We start from the raw sequence: 17,159 nt of genomic DNA, 5'->3' as shown, positions 1-17,159 counted from the left end.
TCAGTGAAATTTTACCCACGTTATTTCTGCCTGATAAACTGTGCCTTGACGAGAATTTCGGAGAAATGCGCTTCTCAGAAATGCATTTTTTGGAGCAACGGTTCTACATTGTTGTAGGCTTTGCTTCAACCTGATCCAGTTTGCTTTGGTGAAAACTGAGCAGAATGAAGGCATCCATTGTCATTTTTTAACTTGACCTTTTATGGGTCAGGTCAACGCCCTATAAACACGCAGAAAGGTAATTTCACATCCCCAGGTATCCCTTCAATTGATTTGTTTAAGAAGCAGGCTATTCTCTATACTTGCCTTTAGTTTGTAATGGTCCGTGTTGCATTGGTTCGTTATATATCAATCAATCAATCAGTTTATTAAGTCACAAACAATTACATTTGGGACTAGGGGGCTGGAAAAAAGCTGCGTACTCGCAGCTTGACAAAGATATATGCTTGCAGGTACTATACTCTGGTGCACACTGTGGGAGCAGTGTATGCTGCAATGTTTCCACAAGGTGCTCACAAAAATTATCAGTGGATGGTTTTTATCACGACCAAAACACTAGCTAAAATTGCTGTAAATGCTTTCACAATCGTGGTATGGTCAGGCATCCTATTGGAAGAGTTACAAACATGAATTTGCATAAATTCTTTTTCTCGTTTTGTTGGCAGAAAGACACGATTCCACGCCTCATGAAGATGGATCTCCTCAATAACAAGCAAGAATATGGCGTTGACATCAGAGACACCGCAGTTCAGGTGGGTGCTTCTCGCTCGCTGTGAAGCTGATGTTTTGCCCCAACTTGCCCATGTTCTTTCACTTACTTGATATAACAGTGAAAGTTAAAAAAGAAGATAGGAGATAACTGCACCATGGAGTTTTTGATGAAATCACTCTTCCTGCTGCCAATTTTTGTTGCAGTACATCAACGACATAGAGCACGACCCGTCCTACCGTGGCTGGCCCACCAGCGTCCAGGACATGCTGCGGCCCACCTACCCCGGCATGCTGAGGAACGTCCGCAAGAACATGTACCATCTGGTAAGATACCTAAATCTGTGTGAAAACCCTCACGAGAACTGCCTTAAAATCCATATGCAAAGAAAAAAAAATTGTATCTCTTTTTTTTTTGTGAACAGTTTAGATGAAAAAAGGATGGCAAATAATAAGTTTACAACGAAAAATAAATTTGTAGAGCTATATTTATGGCGCGGCAAGAATTTGTAGTTGGCGCCTGCGGAAGCCCGCAGAAAAGTGGCAGCTAGCAGTCATGTGACTGACCATTATAGTCACTTGGTGTTAGCACTCTTTCGGGAGCTTCCTATGGGCTCTAAAAGTTACTTACTAACCTTTGTTGTTTTTTTTCCAGCGGGGCTGTTAAAAGCTGGTTTCCCCAGGATCATGTCCGGTACCAAACAGATGTCGACACAACACTCTGGCTGCCACCGTCGCTCATAGATGGCGGTAGCTGTCCAGAGTGTTGTGTTTGCCAGCTGTCTGCTTGCCGCCGTCGCTCATAGATCGTGACAACCTTTCCAGCCTTGGCAACCAGACAACTGGTGTCTGCCGTCACTCATAGATGGCGGCAACATTTTTTCGGAGGAAGAAGAGCGGGAACGGCACGAGCGGCGATGTGCACAGCAGCGCGAATGGTTCCGCAACCGCCGTGAAGCCGCTGTCGCCTAAAGTTCCACTGCGTCGAGCGCTTCAGATTCCCTTGCGAAAGAAGAGCAGATCGCTCGCCTGGAAAGCCATCACCGAGAACAGAAGTTACAGCTCCGCTGCTCTTCCTTCTTCACCAGAGTGGAAAGGCTGAAAGTTTTTTTGTTCCTTTATTATGAAAAATTGCAATTTGCAAAACTTAGTAAATGTAAAAATATATAAATTCATAATTTTTTTCTTTTCACCTGTAAAATGCATATTTTCTGAAATTTCTTTTCATAGTAACCAGCAAGTTATTTCAGTATTCATTCCACCAGAAAAATATGCGGTTATCAACACCGTTTCTCAACGATAGATTCATTGAGCAGATAACATGCAGAGCTATGCTTTACTTCGTTGTGGAGGTACAGTACCTCATAAAATTGGTTCAAAGACCTGAAACATCGCACACCCTCCGTCTATATGGCTACAAGCACCTCCTGCAAATATCACACGGATTGAGTGAGCAGTTCAAAAGTTGACATTTGCAGGTAGTGTCCGCCCTTACGTTAACGTGAAACGAAGTATTGATGTTGCTGATCAACCGTGCTGGCATGATGATGTGCTGGCAGATTGATCGCCGACATTGTCTAAATTTTCAAATGATGTCAATGACATGAGGAGCTAAAAACTGCGAGAAAACATTGAAATATTGTAGGATGACAGCTATCTGTGATAAAACAGAATCAGGATCTTGTATGCTTGATGAGATCACTTAATTATCATGTCTGCCACATGCCTCCATATTGCCCCTCACCAGCGCGCACATGTCGAGCTTCACCGCTTTGCACCGGAGCGCTAGGTGCAGCGGCTGACATGGGTGAGCGCATGGGTTAGCGCTATAGGCTCAGTAGTTATGCTCAGCACTATTCCAGGTAAACTTTTTTTTATCTTGGTGGTAGGTTGATCTCCAATTAAAAAACATCTGGGCCGTAAAAAGAAAGATGTGGGTCTATATTTGACTATATGGTAGTCAAGGTTGTTCCCATGCAGCTGTCGATTGAAAGAACAGCAAACTTTGACTTCACTCTGGTTCTATCGCCGCTAAGGAGCAGTGTCACTTGCAGTAGTGTATGTATTAATAATAATTGGGGCTGATAGTTTTTGCAGTTCATAATAGTAAAGGGAAGCTGAAGCGGTTTTGTATTTGAGGAAACACACTCAAATCGTCTTCATTTGACTGCAGGATCTCGAATATCGAAATGATTTTTTCATTTGGTGCATGGAGGATGCAGAAAGCCATTTTCAAAGTACCGCTGAAAGCCCTCCTTCCCGGGGCGTGACGTCACAGAAGGGGTTTTCAGAGTCTCCAGCCCTCCTGCACCTTCAGCGCCTATCAAAGCTTTGCACGCACACTCTTGCTATTTCTAAAAAAGGCAGAAAAAGACATCACCACTGGTGCAAGCGCAGAGGAATAGACCTGGCAAGCTTGCGATTGCACGTGCGGCCCTCGAGCGACTTGCTCTTGACGGCCGAAAGATCCTCTTATGACCTAACGACTGGTCGGAGGTTTTTGGTCTTTTCTCGCGTTTAGTTACATCTTTGGGGAAAATGCTACAGAACATGCTACAAAAGATGAAATGCTGTTTCCATCACTGCGTCCACTTTCTCCCTTAAAAGAGGTAAAGAGTCTTTTGACATGTTTCCAATGGCACGTCATTGGCATGGGAGAGGAGGGTATCGAGTGGCCGTGGCACAACGTACGCGACAGCATAAAACCGAGGTGCAGCAACGATGACGTTTACGCAAAACCACCGACACCCGAGACGAAAGACTTTAGGCGGTGGTCGAGGTTAGCTGTGGTTGCTGCATTCGAAACTGCCAACTTCCGGGAGAACAGACTGGCTTCCCAAATGCAACAGTGTGCAGACCGTTGCAAGGTCGGAATTCCCATCCTTCGCGAAGTCGGAACTCCCGCACTAAGTGCTAACGCATTTCGTTGAGAATCGGCCTAACGACAGCAGTGATTTCGGCATAAATGTTTGAATATTTGAGTCTAGCATTGGCACGCCAAAGTGGTGGTGGGACGTTTCCAAAATTTAAAGAGTATTCATTTTGTTTATTTTTTTTTGCATTTCTAGGTGGTTGTTGCAGACCCTTCGCAGGACAATGCAAGGGACATCTTAAAGCTCGCCGAGTCCTTTTACGTCCATCGGGCTCCTTTGAGGTACAACAACTTCCGCATTCATCCGAGTCGTTTATTTGTTTTTGCATTCGTTTTGTGTCAAGCTTATTTCTTATTTTGTGGCTCAATTTTACGCATCTCTAACCTCTCTCGTATCAGGCCCGATTTCACCGTTTTTCTGATGTTTTTTGCTAATTCGCGGCCTGCTAAGACACAGGAAATGAATAGACGATTGAGTGCTCTGTGTGCGTACTTGCTGTCTCTTCACTCGCCCTGTCATCCCTAGCGTTCTACTGCAGCCACTTGTATGTGCCAGCCTCCTTCTAGCGTGGGGACTGTCTCCGTCCCAAGCATAGCGAGGCATCTTTCTTTCCTTCCAGAATTGGCATCGTGTTTGCCGTCAACCCCAACATGTCTGTGACGGGCTACCAAGACGCCGGCGTGGCCATGCTGAACGCCTTCAACTTTATCAGCCAGGACAGGGTGCCCTACGAGGGACTCTCCTTCATCACCGACGTGAGTGGCGTCCCTTGGAGAAAGGGGGAAGGCCGCCCCTCCTCCTCCTTCCCAGCCGCACGCCTGTTCTTGAGAAGGGCACTCTTTAATTGTGTTAGTTGCAACCAGTTACAACCGTAAAGTCTGGTTCGCACATTCTGCTTTTGATTGTGACCTCTACGACCGCATGTGATGGTTGTTTGGTTTAGGCATCACACTCCAGGCAAGTTGTTAGGCCTAGCCTTGCCCATCCACTCACGCACGCTCCCCACCCCTTCACACTGGTACTTCCCTCTCCCCTATTGTCTGTTTCCATCACTACAAACTTCCCTAACCCCGGGATCCTTAGAGTCCCCTACGCATCTTCCCCTTGCCTCGTTCTGCTTAGATCTTGGCACGGCTTTTACGCATCATTCTTTCACCGTGAGCTTAAAATAATTCCGGCATCGTTATAAGAGACCATCTCTCGTATATGGTGTGTAAATCTGATTTCGCAAATGCTGCAAAGCCTTCAGTCCGGTCATACACAGATCGAAATGGTCACGGGGCTATCTGACAGACTGCTTCAGTTTGCCAGTGTTTTGTCTCGTCGGAAGCCATCACGAGTGGTCGTAGTGCAGTTGATCAAATGCATGAACCAGCCTTAACTCGGCTGTAACTAGAAGGAATACGTCCGCAGGTGTATGCAGCCGGCCGGGAGGGTGTCACGGCGGAGATCGTGATCAAACAGTTTAAGACCAAGTACCCGGGCGAAGACCTGGATCTCGTCTTTGGCGAGGATTCCGACTACGACACCGGGAGAAAGGTGCATCTTTTTTACTCCCTTTCCGGCGCCCGTATCGAGCAGAGTTGTGGCATGGTGTTATACTTATAACCCCGTCTCTCTTGGTGCCTCAGCTGGCTTGGGAGTTCATCAACAAGACTGGGATCGGCACCGGCCCGCAAGCCCTGCTCAACGGAGTTTTACTCAAGCAGTCTCATGTAAGGACTCTTGGTTTGGCTTGGGTGGGGTCTTCTGTTTGTATTTATATTGGAAGAGACAATCTATTCAGGGTGCTTAAGTGTAACTTATGCAGTTCTTACCATTTTCAAACTCTCGATGCAGTGGCTACAAATGTGTCGGGTGGTTTATTTCAGCTCAATGCCGACATGTTTGAGGAGGCAGTTTTGACGGAAATCATGAAACAGACTCCCAACATCCAGAGGAGCATCTACAAGGTGAGATAATATTAAACTGGGCTCTTTGAAACGACAGAAATACCGATTTACTGTCATAATGAATGCACTCGCTTAATAAACCCCTCCCCAAAACGGGTACCAATATTGGGGCTTCTTTTTCCCTCGCGTAATGAACGCACTTCCAATTTCCGGCTCCGCGAGTCTCAAATTGCATTCAATTTAGCTAGCCACCAAGCCAAATTTCTTTTGCCGCCAAGCAGTCGGGCCAAGTCAAGCCAAGCCATGCTGCTCTCGTAATGGCTGCAAGCGGTTGCAAGCGGCTGCAAGTGCGTAGTTGTGGAAGTGATCAACCGTGAAACCGAGTGGCGCGCACACTTGACGAAGCTTGGGTCGAAGAATTGCCCAGCCCCGGACATTCTTCGCCTATCGGAGGCATTGATGTCAACAAACGCGCCGTCGTCTGTGGTTTGCTTTCGGATAGCGAGTGAAAGTGGTTAGGCCTAAGAACGATAGCGTTGCTCTCTGTGCTGAGTGAACTTCGTAGGGTGCTTTTCCTTCGGCAAAAGGCATGCCAAAAGTGCCCTAAAAAGGTTCGCAATTTATAAAGCATGGTTACTGTGGCGCGCCCCCAACCAGCCGTGGGTGCGCCTCCATCAGTGGAGATGTGCCACAGTAGCTTGCCGTGTCATATCGGCACCTAATATGACATTTGTACAAAGTGTGTAAATGCAAAAATTTTACTCCGCGTAATGAACCTCAAATATGTGTCCATTTTTCGGGAGAAAAAAGTGTGTTCATTATGCGAGTGAATACAGTAGCCTAAATTCATAATTTTATGGTTGACTAACTCGAGCTTTGAGGTCTTTGCAACATTGGTAATCAGGTCCACATGTTTCCACTCTATGAGTACTGTAGCATTACCTAGTTATTGGTACCCTGCCTTACTGTTGGTACTGAATCATTACCTACTTCCTGCAGGGGTGGAACGGCTGCGCCATTTGCGCCATTTTGCGCCAGACGCATTTTTCTGCGCCATCCTGCGCCATTTTGCGGAAACTGCGCCACAGCCAATACCTTGCGCCATTATGCACCAAATCGCACAACGTGCGCCAAAAAAAAAAAAAAAGGAATTGTATTTTGTCTTGGTTTTGGATTATGTATCGACTCAATTGGCAACAATGAGCGCGTTTAGCTTGGTCGGACTTGCAATCCTTTCTTCTCTTTTTTCTCCCTGTGTATCCCGAGTCGGAAGCACGCAAAAAAACTCGCCTGCGACTGGATTGTTATTCTTCAACCATAAGCTGTTAAGCAAGTCGGCCGAGGTGAGATCGAGTCGTTAAGCGTCGGATAGCCTGAGGGTGTGCGGCCCGGGTTCTGGACTTCAGCCAGTTGAAAACACATCAGCGAAAGATTCCTTCTAGTGCTTCATCGTTGGAAGTTAGAACCGCATACTTGCAAGACAAGTCATGATTTGATTGAACTGAAACGCTGTCCGATCCGAATCCTTGCCGGCCAGCAGCTCTCACGCGAGCGGTAGATCTGCTCGGCGTACTTTAATCTTGCTCTGGCCCATCGCTTAGAATATGATAACTTTGTTAATCGCAGTCTGATGCTTAGATATTGAGTTGTACAATAGGATAGACTCAAAATTTGTTGCCCTGTTCCTCCGTGCAACTACACGTCCGTTGCTTACGCACGTCGCGTGGTTCGCACATGTAATTACTATGTCGAGCACGTGTTGGTCGTGCTATAAACAGTGCTGGTTTGCATTTTGAGCAGCTGAAAGCCACTCAGAAAATATCAAGGACACTATCTTCAGAAACATGTGGTACTTGCTTTTTGGTTCTCACTAAGGCCAAGTCTTGCACCTGTTACTGTTATCCCATCTACATAGGTTCCTAACCACTCATGTTCATCTGTGCTGCTAAGCACAATTGAAATTGCTCCCATGCTCGTCTAAGACACAAGCTGAAGTGCAATGCAAACTGATCTGGGCTGCTCTTAGCCTGCTCCAGAATGGAGTTTTAACTGCTCCCAACCTGCTCCAAGACAGCGGTTTCAGCTGCTCCCGTGGCTGCTCCCAAATACATTTCATGAGTTCCACCCCTGTTCCTGGTACTCTTCCAAAGCCACCTCGGTGGCTCCGAGGCGAGAGCGCTGGTCTACGGATCGCCATGTGGCGGGTTCGAATCCCGGCCGAGGTGCCCGCAATCTGACGGAGGCTTATTGCGGAGAAGGCGCCGTGTAACCGAGCTTTCGGTTGCACGTCAAAAGATCCCCAGGTGGTTGAAATTAATCCCCAGTCCTCTGCTGGGGCGTGCCAGATGCCCGTCGTTGGTTTGGCACGTAAAACCCCCAAATTTGACTGGTACTCTACCACACTGCTGCTAGGGCTGTATGATTACCTAGTTGTTGGTACTGTATGATACTGTCACCAGTACTAGGATATCAGTACCTTGTTACTGGTACTCTGCCACACTGTAATTTAGGTTTATTATGCTGTCTGTGTTTTGTCCCTTTTATTACAAAATAACTCGTTAGTTATGCGCCCTAGAGCAGGAGTGGGCAAACTTCTTTAAAGCCTTGGGGCCGCACTTTGGTTCCTTGCAAGCTTTCTCTGACGGCCGACTGCACTCTTTCCCACTTCTAGGGAGACCTGAACGACTCCCAGGACGTGCTGGACTTCCTGATGGAGCAGCCCAACATCATGCCTCGCCTGAACCAGAAGATCCTCTCCCCCGGGGCCAACTACCTGGACATGACCGGCCGTGTCGGTCGGTGACCCTCTCGCCTTCCCCCTTTTGCCGCCCTTCGTCGTTTTCCCTTTTCCGAGCACAACTCGCAGATTCACCGTGAGTGGGAACTGACAAGCGGGCTAGAACTCCAGCATTTTGTACATAGATTCAGAACGATACCTCCGCGCAGCGTGTATCTGCATGTGTGCGTCTTGTTTACCTATCGTAATCGATCGAATGGTCACGCATTTCGAAACATACTTACGATTGCTTCAGAAAACTATATTTGCCGGAATTTCACACGGTAGAGTCAATGCGTCACTTGGTTCCACATAAACCCTTTTCTAAGGTGTGCGCCATGTACCAGCTGCTCCACCAATTACGTTTGGTTGCATACTTTGAGCATGTATTGGGCACGAGGGCTACATTAGCGTTCGGTGTGAACTCTTCTCTGCTCGTGTAGAGAATGAGTGCTGCGTCGATGTTCAGCGAGGCCTCTGGTCCAATTGCACGGTTCGTGCCCGAGGAATGGCGACTCTTAAAGGAGCTGTGCAACAATTTCAGGGCTTTGCTTATTAAATTATTGTGGAAGTTGATGCCTGACACTTCTGAAGTGAACTACTGAAAACAGATTTTGCCTGGATACCCTGGCTTTTATTTACAAGAATGTTAAAGATCCAGGTTTCTGCCGCCTCTCAACTCGTACGTCGTCTTCCGGGTCACGTGCGCAGTGACGTTGAGGGGGTAGGCACGGGGTTCCGGAAAAGTTCTCTCTTTAGAGCCATCAGTGAGCAGCGAGAACTCATCCGCTCGCGACCGCGTGACCACGTGCTGGCGGGTGCCGCGCGAACAATATGGTGAAAGGAGGAAAGTCTCATCCGGGTCCAACCCTGTCCCCCTCTCCCTTTGGCTTCTGGCGGGTGTTCGCGGTAGCAGAGAGAGCTGGCGGTTTTGTGGACCTGGGATAGATGGCGCCACTAAAACTCTGTATAATAAAAGTTTTGTCGATGATACCAGGTTCTTGACGCATTTATATATATATGTTGGAACGACAAGATTTACAGAAAAGTTACTTTTATCGAGCAGGTATTCGCACAAATTGCTATCTTTCTACAAGATTCCCCTTTGACGTCACGCCGCGTGTTTCTCATGGCCGCTGCTCGCGGCTGCAGGTCGGGGAATATTCTAAGTTTTGCCTCGCTATTACGCGGCGGAATCGCAACATTTGGATGAAAGGAGGTGTGTTTTCTGTCATTTGTGACAAGGTGAACAATATCAAAAGCAGAAGATGCCAATTCTTTCAACGTTAAAATCGTTGCACAGCTCCTTTAACGTTGATCGATGGTGTTTCGAAAGAGGTCTACTCCTTCCAGAATTCGGAAACCTTGGAAACTTGGCTGGCATGTCGATGCAACATCCCTGTGTTCTTCTTGTGGCATTGCAGTTGTCGGATTGTCCCTCGAGGATTTTGCTGCCTTGACGATGCCGGACATGGTGTCGACGTTTGCATCGCACCTGCTCTACCTATACCCCAAAGGTGAGTTTACTTAAATGTTTTCATTGTAAGCTTGTTGCCAGTTTTTAGCCTGGATGTGGGACTTAAAACTGTGTCAACACTTTAAGACAGGGGTTCTCAAACTTTTTGGTCTCGTGGAACCCCAGGAAGCCTCAAAAACTGCTGCAAAACACTCCCCCCCCTCTCCATATTTGCCGACCGAGAAGCAACAGATGCACAATTGTAGGCAATTTTGCTTGTGTTGCTTCCCGTATACCCCACCATATCAATCGTGATGTCAGTACAAAGTGAGATGAAGGCGCTTCGCATGGTCCTGCCGCGCAGCCTGCGGCGGGGGAGAGGGGGGGGAGGGGGAGAGGGGGGGGGTTGCATTTTGGGTGTTCGCAGAACCCATGAGACCAGCTCGTGGAACCACTGTGTTTCACGGAACCCAGTTTGAGAACCCCTGCTCTAAGAGACGGGATTTTGCTGTCCTTTTTGTCGAACGTGTCGTTTGACTTAGGTTCATCACAGTGGCTAAAAATTTGTTGTCACCGGCGGCGAAAACTCGCGTTGCGGACGTCGAATGGAGCAACACGGGCGATGCCAATTTTATTTCGCAATCTTCTCTTTTTTTTTCTTTCTTTTTTTTTTCTTGGTTGAGGTAAAAATTTTGTTTAGTGCTAAAAAGCTCAAGGGGTAGTTTTGAGAAACTCAATGCAGTTACTCTGCCAGGGTTGAACAAATCTTCATTAATAGTGCAACATCCGTCAACTGTGCTTTTGAGGTCAATGCTATCTGAAACCAATTTGAGCTCTTTGCAATGGGACCGAAGCCGAAAATTCATAAGCTTTACTTCGCTCCTTTGGGATCGGGGAAACTAGGTGCCGTGTCTATAGCGGCGAGATGTTTGGGTGGCGCCCTCCTATGGTTACCTCTCGTGACGTCATTACCCCATGAACGACAAGTTCAATGGTGTTTGTAATCAGCATGCTGGAAGCTGGATATCATTGCACTTTTAGACCAATGCTACCAACACTGTCAAAATCAAATTTCTTACATTACTCTTATTTCCGTCGATGAGGAATCCTTTGCTGATGTCAAAGTCAGCATTTGGCCAATCGTGGAGGGCCGACCACAGCGACGCTTTCGGTCGGTCACGTTGCCAATAGGCTTCTTGCGTGGTTTCATAGCTCGGAGCTGGCTGCACTTGGAGCAAGGAATTAAGGTGCCGTTTTTGCACTTCAAACTGATGATAATTACAATAATAATAGATGTCTTTATTTTGCCAACAGTTTACAGTTGGAAGGTGAAAAGGGAAAAAAGCTTTAACACAGCTTGACTAGGGTAGTCCCGAGCAACCTATATAGCAGTTGAGACACGGACACCAATGATGTCGGCTCGCTCCATGAGACAGTTAATGCTTTCGCATTAAAAAGACTAACCTTTATTCGCATGTATTGGTGTGGAGTAGTCTACCGTTAAACAGACCGACTTCATGCGCATTTGCATCTAAAAAAGAATTAAATGTTTCCTCAGAGATGAAAGGCATGAGGGCCTAGTCCTTGGCATTGTGAGATCGCAAGTCAGAAAACAATAAAGTTTTCGAATCACACTTAGTGGCAGAGTGTTCATGCCCTGGAAATGCCGAGAAACTGAAACTCAAGATACTCGACGCTACCAAGATGGCCGCGTGCACAGTGCTGCCAGACCACCAAGCAGTTTTGCATATCGTCTATTACTTTTTTTTACTCTAGGCGAGTTTAATATAAAAGCATCGACCTATATTCATGGTCGACTGGTATTCGAGTAAATACGGTTGCCACAATTTTTATAAACAAAACCACTGGGAGCTACATGAGTCAGTCGCAGAACTAAACGGTTTTTTAGTGCAGCTAGCTAATTGTAGGCCAACGTTCTGCTTGTGTTCCAGAGAAAACCCGTTACTATCCGCTGACCGCCTGGGTGGTTGGAGACTTCGACACCCCGTCGGGCCGCCTCCTCCTGAGCAGCGCCTTGGAGCATTTTGTGAGCACCGGTCCCGCATCTTTGCATATTGTTTCCCTGCATGTTGTCGCAGCCTCATTTTGGAGAAACCTTCGCAGTCATCTACTTTCACAAGAAAGGGAAAGTAATAACGATACAGTATGGAGCATTTCACTTACTACCAGAGCATAGTAGTACCTGCCCGTATGTTGCATGCTTGCACTACGACTTTTAATGTCACACTGATGCCGCACATTTGTTCAAGGAAAATGCCAGTCAAACAGCCGTCATCTCTCTGTGTAAAAGTTGCCATATTCACTTGCTCATCTATTTGCCACCAACAAGTTGCAGTGGTGTGCATATTCTATGCAGGAGCACCGTTTAATATTCTAGTCATTCGAGCTAGGAAGCTTAGCATCAGAAACGTGATCCATACTTTTTTTTAACTTACCGTATTTTCCGTACTATAAGTCGCACCCTTGTATAAGTCACACTTCCATATATTTAGCCTTTTTTGTGTAAAAGTTGGTATGTAAGTCGTACCTATTTGCACAGTTTACGCGATTCATTTTTTTCGTTTTACGCGCATAGGGAGAGCAGAGTTTTGCACAATCGGTAGCTACTTCACAGATACTGTTTGACGCACAACAACTTCGACATTTCGACTTGCGTGAAATGCCCAAAGCACAACACTGTCTGGTAAAAGCAACCAAATGTTTTGCAAAAAAAAAACAAAAAAAAAACGTAAACTGTGCAAAATGAGCAGATAGTCGCCTTCATTCGAGTGTACACATGCTGAGCGAACGAAAGTTTAACGTGCCAGGCATTCGTGAACCAAGCTTTGGACCACCAGGCCTAGCCTAGGCCAAGTCACAGAGACGACACAAGCATCAAAATACAGGCGTATATATAAATTTTGACACACTTTCGGTACCGCTAAAAGATCAGCTAGCTGCAATAACTGCTCATCAAAGGAAAACTAAGAAAGACGCGAGAAAAGTTTCTGCAATGCGTGTATACCAGCCCTCTTACCTTTCAGTGTTACTGAACTAAGGCAACAGAATACAGAACCATGTCTGAATTAGGCAGTGTTGATCACATGCTGCCAAAGCATTATTCTCACTGTCTTGCCTATCCAGATCGAGCCTCTTCGGGGAAACTGTAAAATCTCTCGCTTTCTGAGTCAGTTCTGAAAAGTGCGTAAAAAAGTGTGGCAACAGCAATGGCTCCTGGAGGAGGCAACACCACCTATGGCTACGTAGTTGCGGTGCTTTGCAAAAGATGGCAAGCGGCACTTATAAAAATAACGTCTGAACGTGAATATAAAAAGAAAATATGCATATAAGTTGCATCGTTTTATAAGTCTCACCAAGAAAAATGTGAAAAAAGCTATGACTTATACACCGGAAAATACGGTAATTAGCAAATTGTTGTCTCACTTAGTTCAGTCACTTGGGTCAGCTGTGCCGAGGAAGCAGTTTTAACGGGCATGACATTACACTCGTCGAACGCTGCCATTTTGGAAGAACTATAAAATGATGCATACGGTAACGGTGTGGAGAGATCGAGGTACATCTTGCGTCTAACAGCGTGCCGCCTCGTCCGCTTCTTTCAGGCAGCCACGAGCAAGTCAACGGCGGACGTAAGCCTCTTTGTCGCGAGACGAACCCCGCGTGCCCCTTGTGACATTGCGCACTCATATTACATTTTACGAAGTGCAAACCACGCTATTCGACCAGAAACTATGGTGCCCGTAACGCATGTGCGACCGGTTTGCTTGCCACGTCTTCGTTCGTGGTTCCTCGGTTTCCACCCAACGACGTCGCGAGAGAGTCCCGCCATCAGCCGCCAGAATCCTGGCGGCGACGCAGCCCTTTCCGCTGCGGGTCGCCCTCCAGTTTCGGTTCGCAGAAGCTTCAGCGAGCGAGTCGAAGCGCCGCAACGATGATGGCGGCACTTTCATTCGCTTGTAATCTTCGCAAAAGCTCCGCGACTGACCGCTAAGGTCGCGACGTCCCACAGCACGACGCGCCGGCTGCCGCAACGTCATTCTTTGCCACTTTGGGACCGCCAATTCGGAGTGTAAGTTTGTTTGCTTTTTTGGCAGGGGTTGTGGTGACCTCGGAACGTCGAGCTCTGATAGGCTCTGATCTGAAGGATAGTGGGTAGACTTCAAGGCAGCTAGCATTGAGGTCTACCCACTGTCCTTCAATCAGAGCCAGTCAGAGCTAGGTGTTCTGCGTGCTCCACAACCCCTACAATAGAAGCCTCACGAGCTTGGGCTCCGCATAGGATGCCGAAGTGCACCCGTGGAAGATACGTTCCAGGCATTGTAGTTGGGCCGTCAACTAAACACTGTTTCCGCGCAGATGGAGACCAACGAGATGCGCGTCGGCGTGATCTTCAACCCGAGCGAGGCGGAGGGTCGCCAGGAGCGGTCTGTGAACAGGGCCGTGTGGACGGCGCTGGAATCGCTGCCGTCGGACGAGGCGGCCAGCTTCATCCGCAAGTTGCTCAAGGAGAAGAACTACGACGACTTCCTGGCCAGGAAGAGGGCGGCCGAGGAGCTTCTGTCGCCGGTGGGTACCCTTCTGCCGCGTCAGTACTTTTGCAGTGGGGTGTCGGTGGCTGTGCATGTTATGTACACCAGCTTGGAGCGCGGGGAGCGAAAGGTTGCACTGCGGAACCCGGTAATCCTGGGCTCGATCTCCACCCCTGCCCGTTTCAATCTGGACGAGCATCGTACCAGCGTGTGGTTGTGTATCATTACTGCATGGTGCACATTAAAGACCCCAGTCTAGCAGTCCTACTCTATTGGCTAAATCTCTTCCCGGCAGCATAAGCCAGCATCGCCGCACCTCAAACGCAGACTGTCCTTACGCTGTCTAAACACGCATCAAATTTGGTTGGGTTTGCTTCTATGATGTAGGTACCTCGAATGTTGTTATAATGCGAGCTGATTAGTTTTTGTGTTAAGTGGAATCTTTCTATGGGAAAGACATGTAGTGTGTAGTGAAGATATGGACGCAGTAGTACAGAAATATTTATGTATGCCGGTAATACAAGCATCTGAGATACTTAATATAAAGTGAACGTGCTGTGCAAGCATTTAGATGTGCTTAGACTAAACGGGGTCTACTATTTATACGAGTAAACAATGATGCCCTTAATTGTTGAGGAGACAGAGACAGAAGCGTTTGTGGCCTGGCGGTCCTCAGTTCAATAAAGAACCGGAGCACTTCTTGTGTTTTTTCTTAATGTAACTTTATTTTTAAGCTAATGCAAAGTACTGGAATGGTGTAAGCTTGTATTTTATTGGTTGTGAAGGCTTAGGAAGTGCTGTCGTGAACTCTGAAATGCAGATACAGTAAAGTTCCTCTTTCGTTAGTTGACCTCACGAATAGAGGTGCTTCTAAAATAAATTTTCCGGCTACTATATTGCTGGTTTACCTGCCCTACTTTCAGAACTCTAAGCCCGAGGCTTTCAAGAAGGCCCTCGAAGACTGCGACGGGGCTTTCCTCGGGTGGCACAGCTCTTTCGCCAGGCTGGCCCTCAAGCTCGGTCCCACGGAGCGAGCTGTGGTCATCAACGGCCGGGTATGTCGCAAATCAGCATAATTCCGCCCTCGAACAGTGTGACTAGCAAATCATTTGCTTCAATATTTTGAAGGAATAGACCGATCTCACCTGCTAGTTTGTTATGCCTCCTCTGCTGGCATGCATCGTGGAAATTGTAACCTTTCTGCATGCGCGATAACCCTGCTAAGGGTCTGCGCGTGCAGAGCATGAGGCGACCTGCCGCTTGCTTCCTGTGAATGAAAGAGATGGCAGTGACTCAGTGCGTGGAACGCTTGACGAGATCGGTCTGTTGAGTGGACATTTAGAAAAAAAAAAAGTTATGAGAGTAAAATTTTGAACAGGCTAAGTAGCAGCTTATTGGAAAGGGTAGATTTGCATGGATATTATGCTAAATGAGTTATTGAATCTGTGCTGCGACCACAGGAATCTATTCTCGACGACCCTCCCACTCGCCCATCCATATATAAGATTTTAATCGTCTCTTTTCTTTTTTAGAAAATTTACTTTTTTCTTTTCTCCTGCACCTTCCATCTGCTTTTTCTAAGCACCTTATGAACACTTGCTGATTGAACAAGCTATCCGCAGGTCAACTTTCTTGGAATAGTGAGAGTACCCTGGAATGCAGGTACTACAACAGTGCAACCTCCAAACTATTTTTATAGCAATTCCACACTTACAACTTGTCCATCGTACTCCACTAAAGAATTATCTAAAACTTGCGTGCATGAGCTTAATTCTTTCTACGATGCTCCTGCTGTGCAACTGTACACACGGTGGCGCCTCTTTGTCGAGCTACCATCTCGAGTTTGTAGATTTCATAGGAGTGCTTGTCATAGTTCTGGAAGTCAGCAGGCTCTGATCATGTTGTTGTTGATTTTTTTTCTGCGCCTGCATAGGTGATTGGTCCATTGGAAGATGGCGAGGAATTCAACACTGATGACTTCAACCTGATGGAGAGGTACTCCATGAGCACTTATGGCACCAAGATCAAGGAAGTTATTTCTGAGGAGGGAGCAGAACCCTCTGAACTCGACAGGTATGTGCAGAAAAGCAACATCAACATAAGGACGTCGTGTGCCTACCCTTCTGCAGATCACGCATGTAGTCAACCGTTGAGACGTACCGATGAAGCCCTATAACTCTTGGGACTCGGGAAATACCGAGTTCATAACCAATCTGCTCTTCACGTGTTGTACAAACAAGTAAATCTGCCCAATTTTTTTCTAGAGTCAAATAGGCTGAATTACTATATGATGTGTCATCCATAGGGTTCCGTGTTTTGGGAATGAATTAAAAAAACGCTTGCCAGTAAATTTTTTGTCAATTCGGATTTATCCGAAAAACTCCAAATTCTGAGGTCACAACAACAAAATAAAAAGCAAAAAGGAGGGTGTTTTGCGTATAAGTTTTATAAGAGCACAAGGTCAGTTTTCTTGAGGAGATACCACTTCAGTTTCCTTTGAAGTCTAGAACTACTGACAAAAAAGATTTGCTTTTAGCACGTCAAGATTTTTTCAGGACAATGGTTCATGATACCCTGACTTTGTTTATTTTGTTTTTGTATTTCTTAAATATAAGAACACTGTACACTCTGAATTTCAAAGAATTGGGAATCTAACAAAAATTACCTCCGATAAACCCCAAATTTTTAGCGAAAAATAAACCCTGAAAAACACCCTCCGAATTTCACGAGTAATAAACTCGGAAAACATGGAATCCTAGTCGTTCAACGGTTGAGCAATGTCGTCAAGAGTGAAAGATGCAGACACTTTCTACAACAGCAGGGCTGTGGACTTGCACGCTTCGAAACAAACAGGATGAGATGCGATTTGATGTCTGCCCCCATTAACCTTGCTCGAACGCTTGCAAA

The 17,159-nt window shown here is 46.7% G+C and overlaps 1 protein-coding gene across 3 annotated transcripts in view; it reads left to right on the top strand.

The window, feature by feature from the left end:
* Positions 1-17,159, top strand: part of LOC8029784 (UDP-glucose:glycoprotein glucosyltransferase 1) — a 74,983-nt gene that overhangs the window by 36,820 nt on the left and 21,004 nt on the right. For all 3 annotated transcript variants that reach the window (XM_042294118.1, XM_029971456.4, XM_042294119.1), the window contains 13 exons: positions 666-752; positions 916-1,035; positions 3,777-3,862; positions 4,201-4,336; positions 4,995-5,120; positions 5,213-5,296; positions 5,453-5,533; positions 8,145-8,268; positions 9,674-9,766; positions 11,658-11,752; positions 14,080-14,289; positions 15,176-15,307; positions 16,186-16,325. In XM_042294118.1, coding sequence (XP_042150052.1) covers positions 666-752; positions 916-1,035; positions 3,777-3,862; positions 4,201-4,336; positions 4,995-5,120; positions 5,213-5,296; positions 5,453-5,533; positions 8,145-8,268; positions 9,674-9,766; positions 11,658-11,752; positions 14,080-14,289; positions 15,176-15,307; positions 16,186-16,325 — 1,514 coding nt within the window. The remainder of the gene's footprint in view (positions 1-665; positions 753-915; positions 1,036-3,776; positions 3,863-4,200; positions 4,337-4,994; positions 5,121-5,212; positions 5,297-5,452; positions 5,534-8,144; positions 8,269-9,673; positions 9,767-11,657; positions 11,753-14,079; positions 14,290-15,175; positions 15,308-16,185; positions 16,326-17,159) is intronic.

The sequence above is a fragment of the Ixodes scapularis genome, unplaced genomic scaffold, assembly GCF_016920785.2.
Source record: "Ixodes scapularis isolate PalLabHiFi unplaced genomic scaffold, ASM1692078v2 PGA_scaffold5__190_contigs__length_132052651, whole genome shotgun sequence".
NCBI lineage: Eukaryota > Metazoa > Arthropoda > Arachnida > Ixodida > Ixodidae > Ixodes > Ixodes scapularis.
The sequence above is the reverse complement of the archived record's forward strand: the minus strand, read 5'-3'. Positions and strand labels throughout refer to the sequence as shown.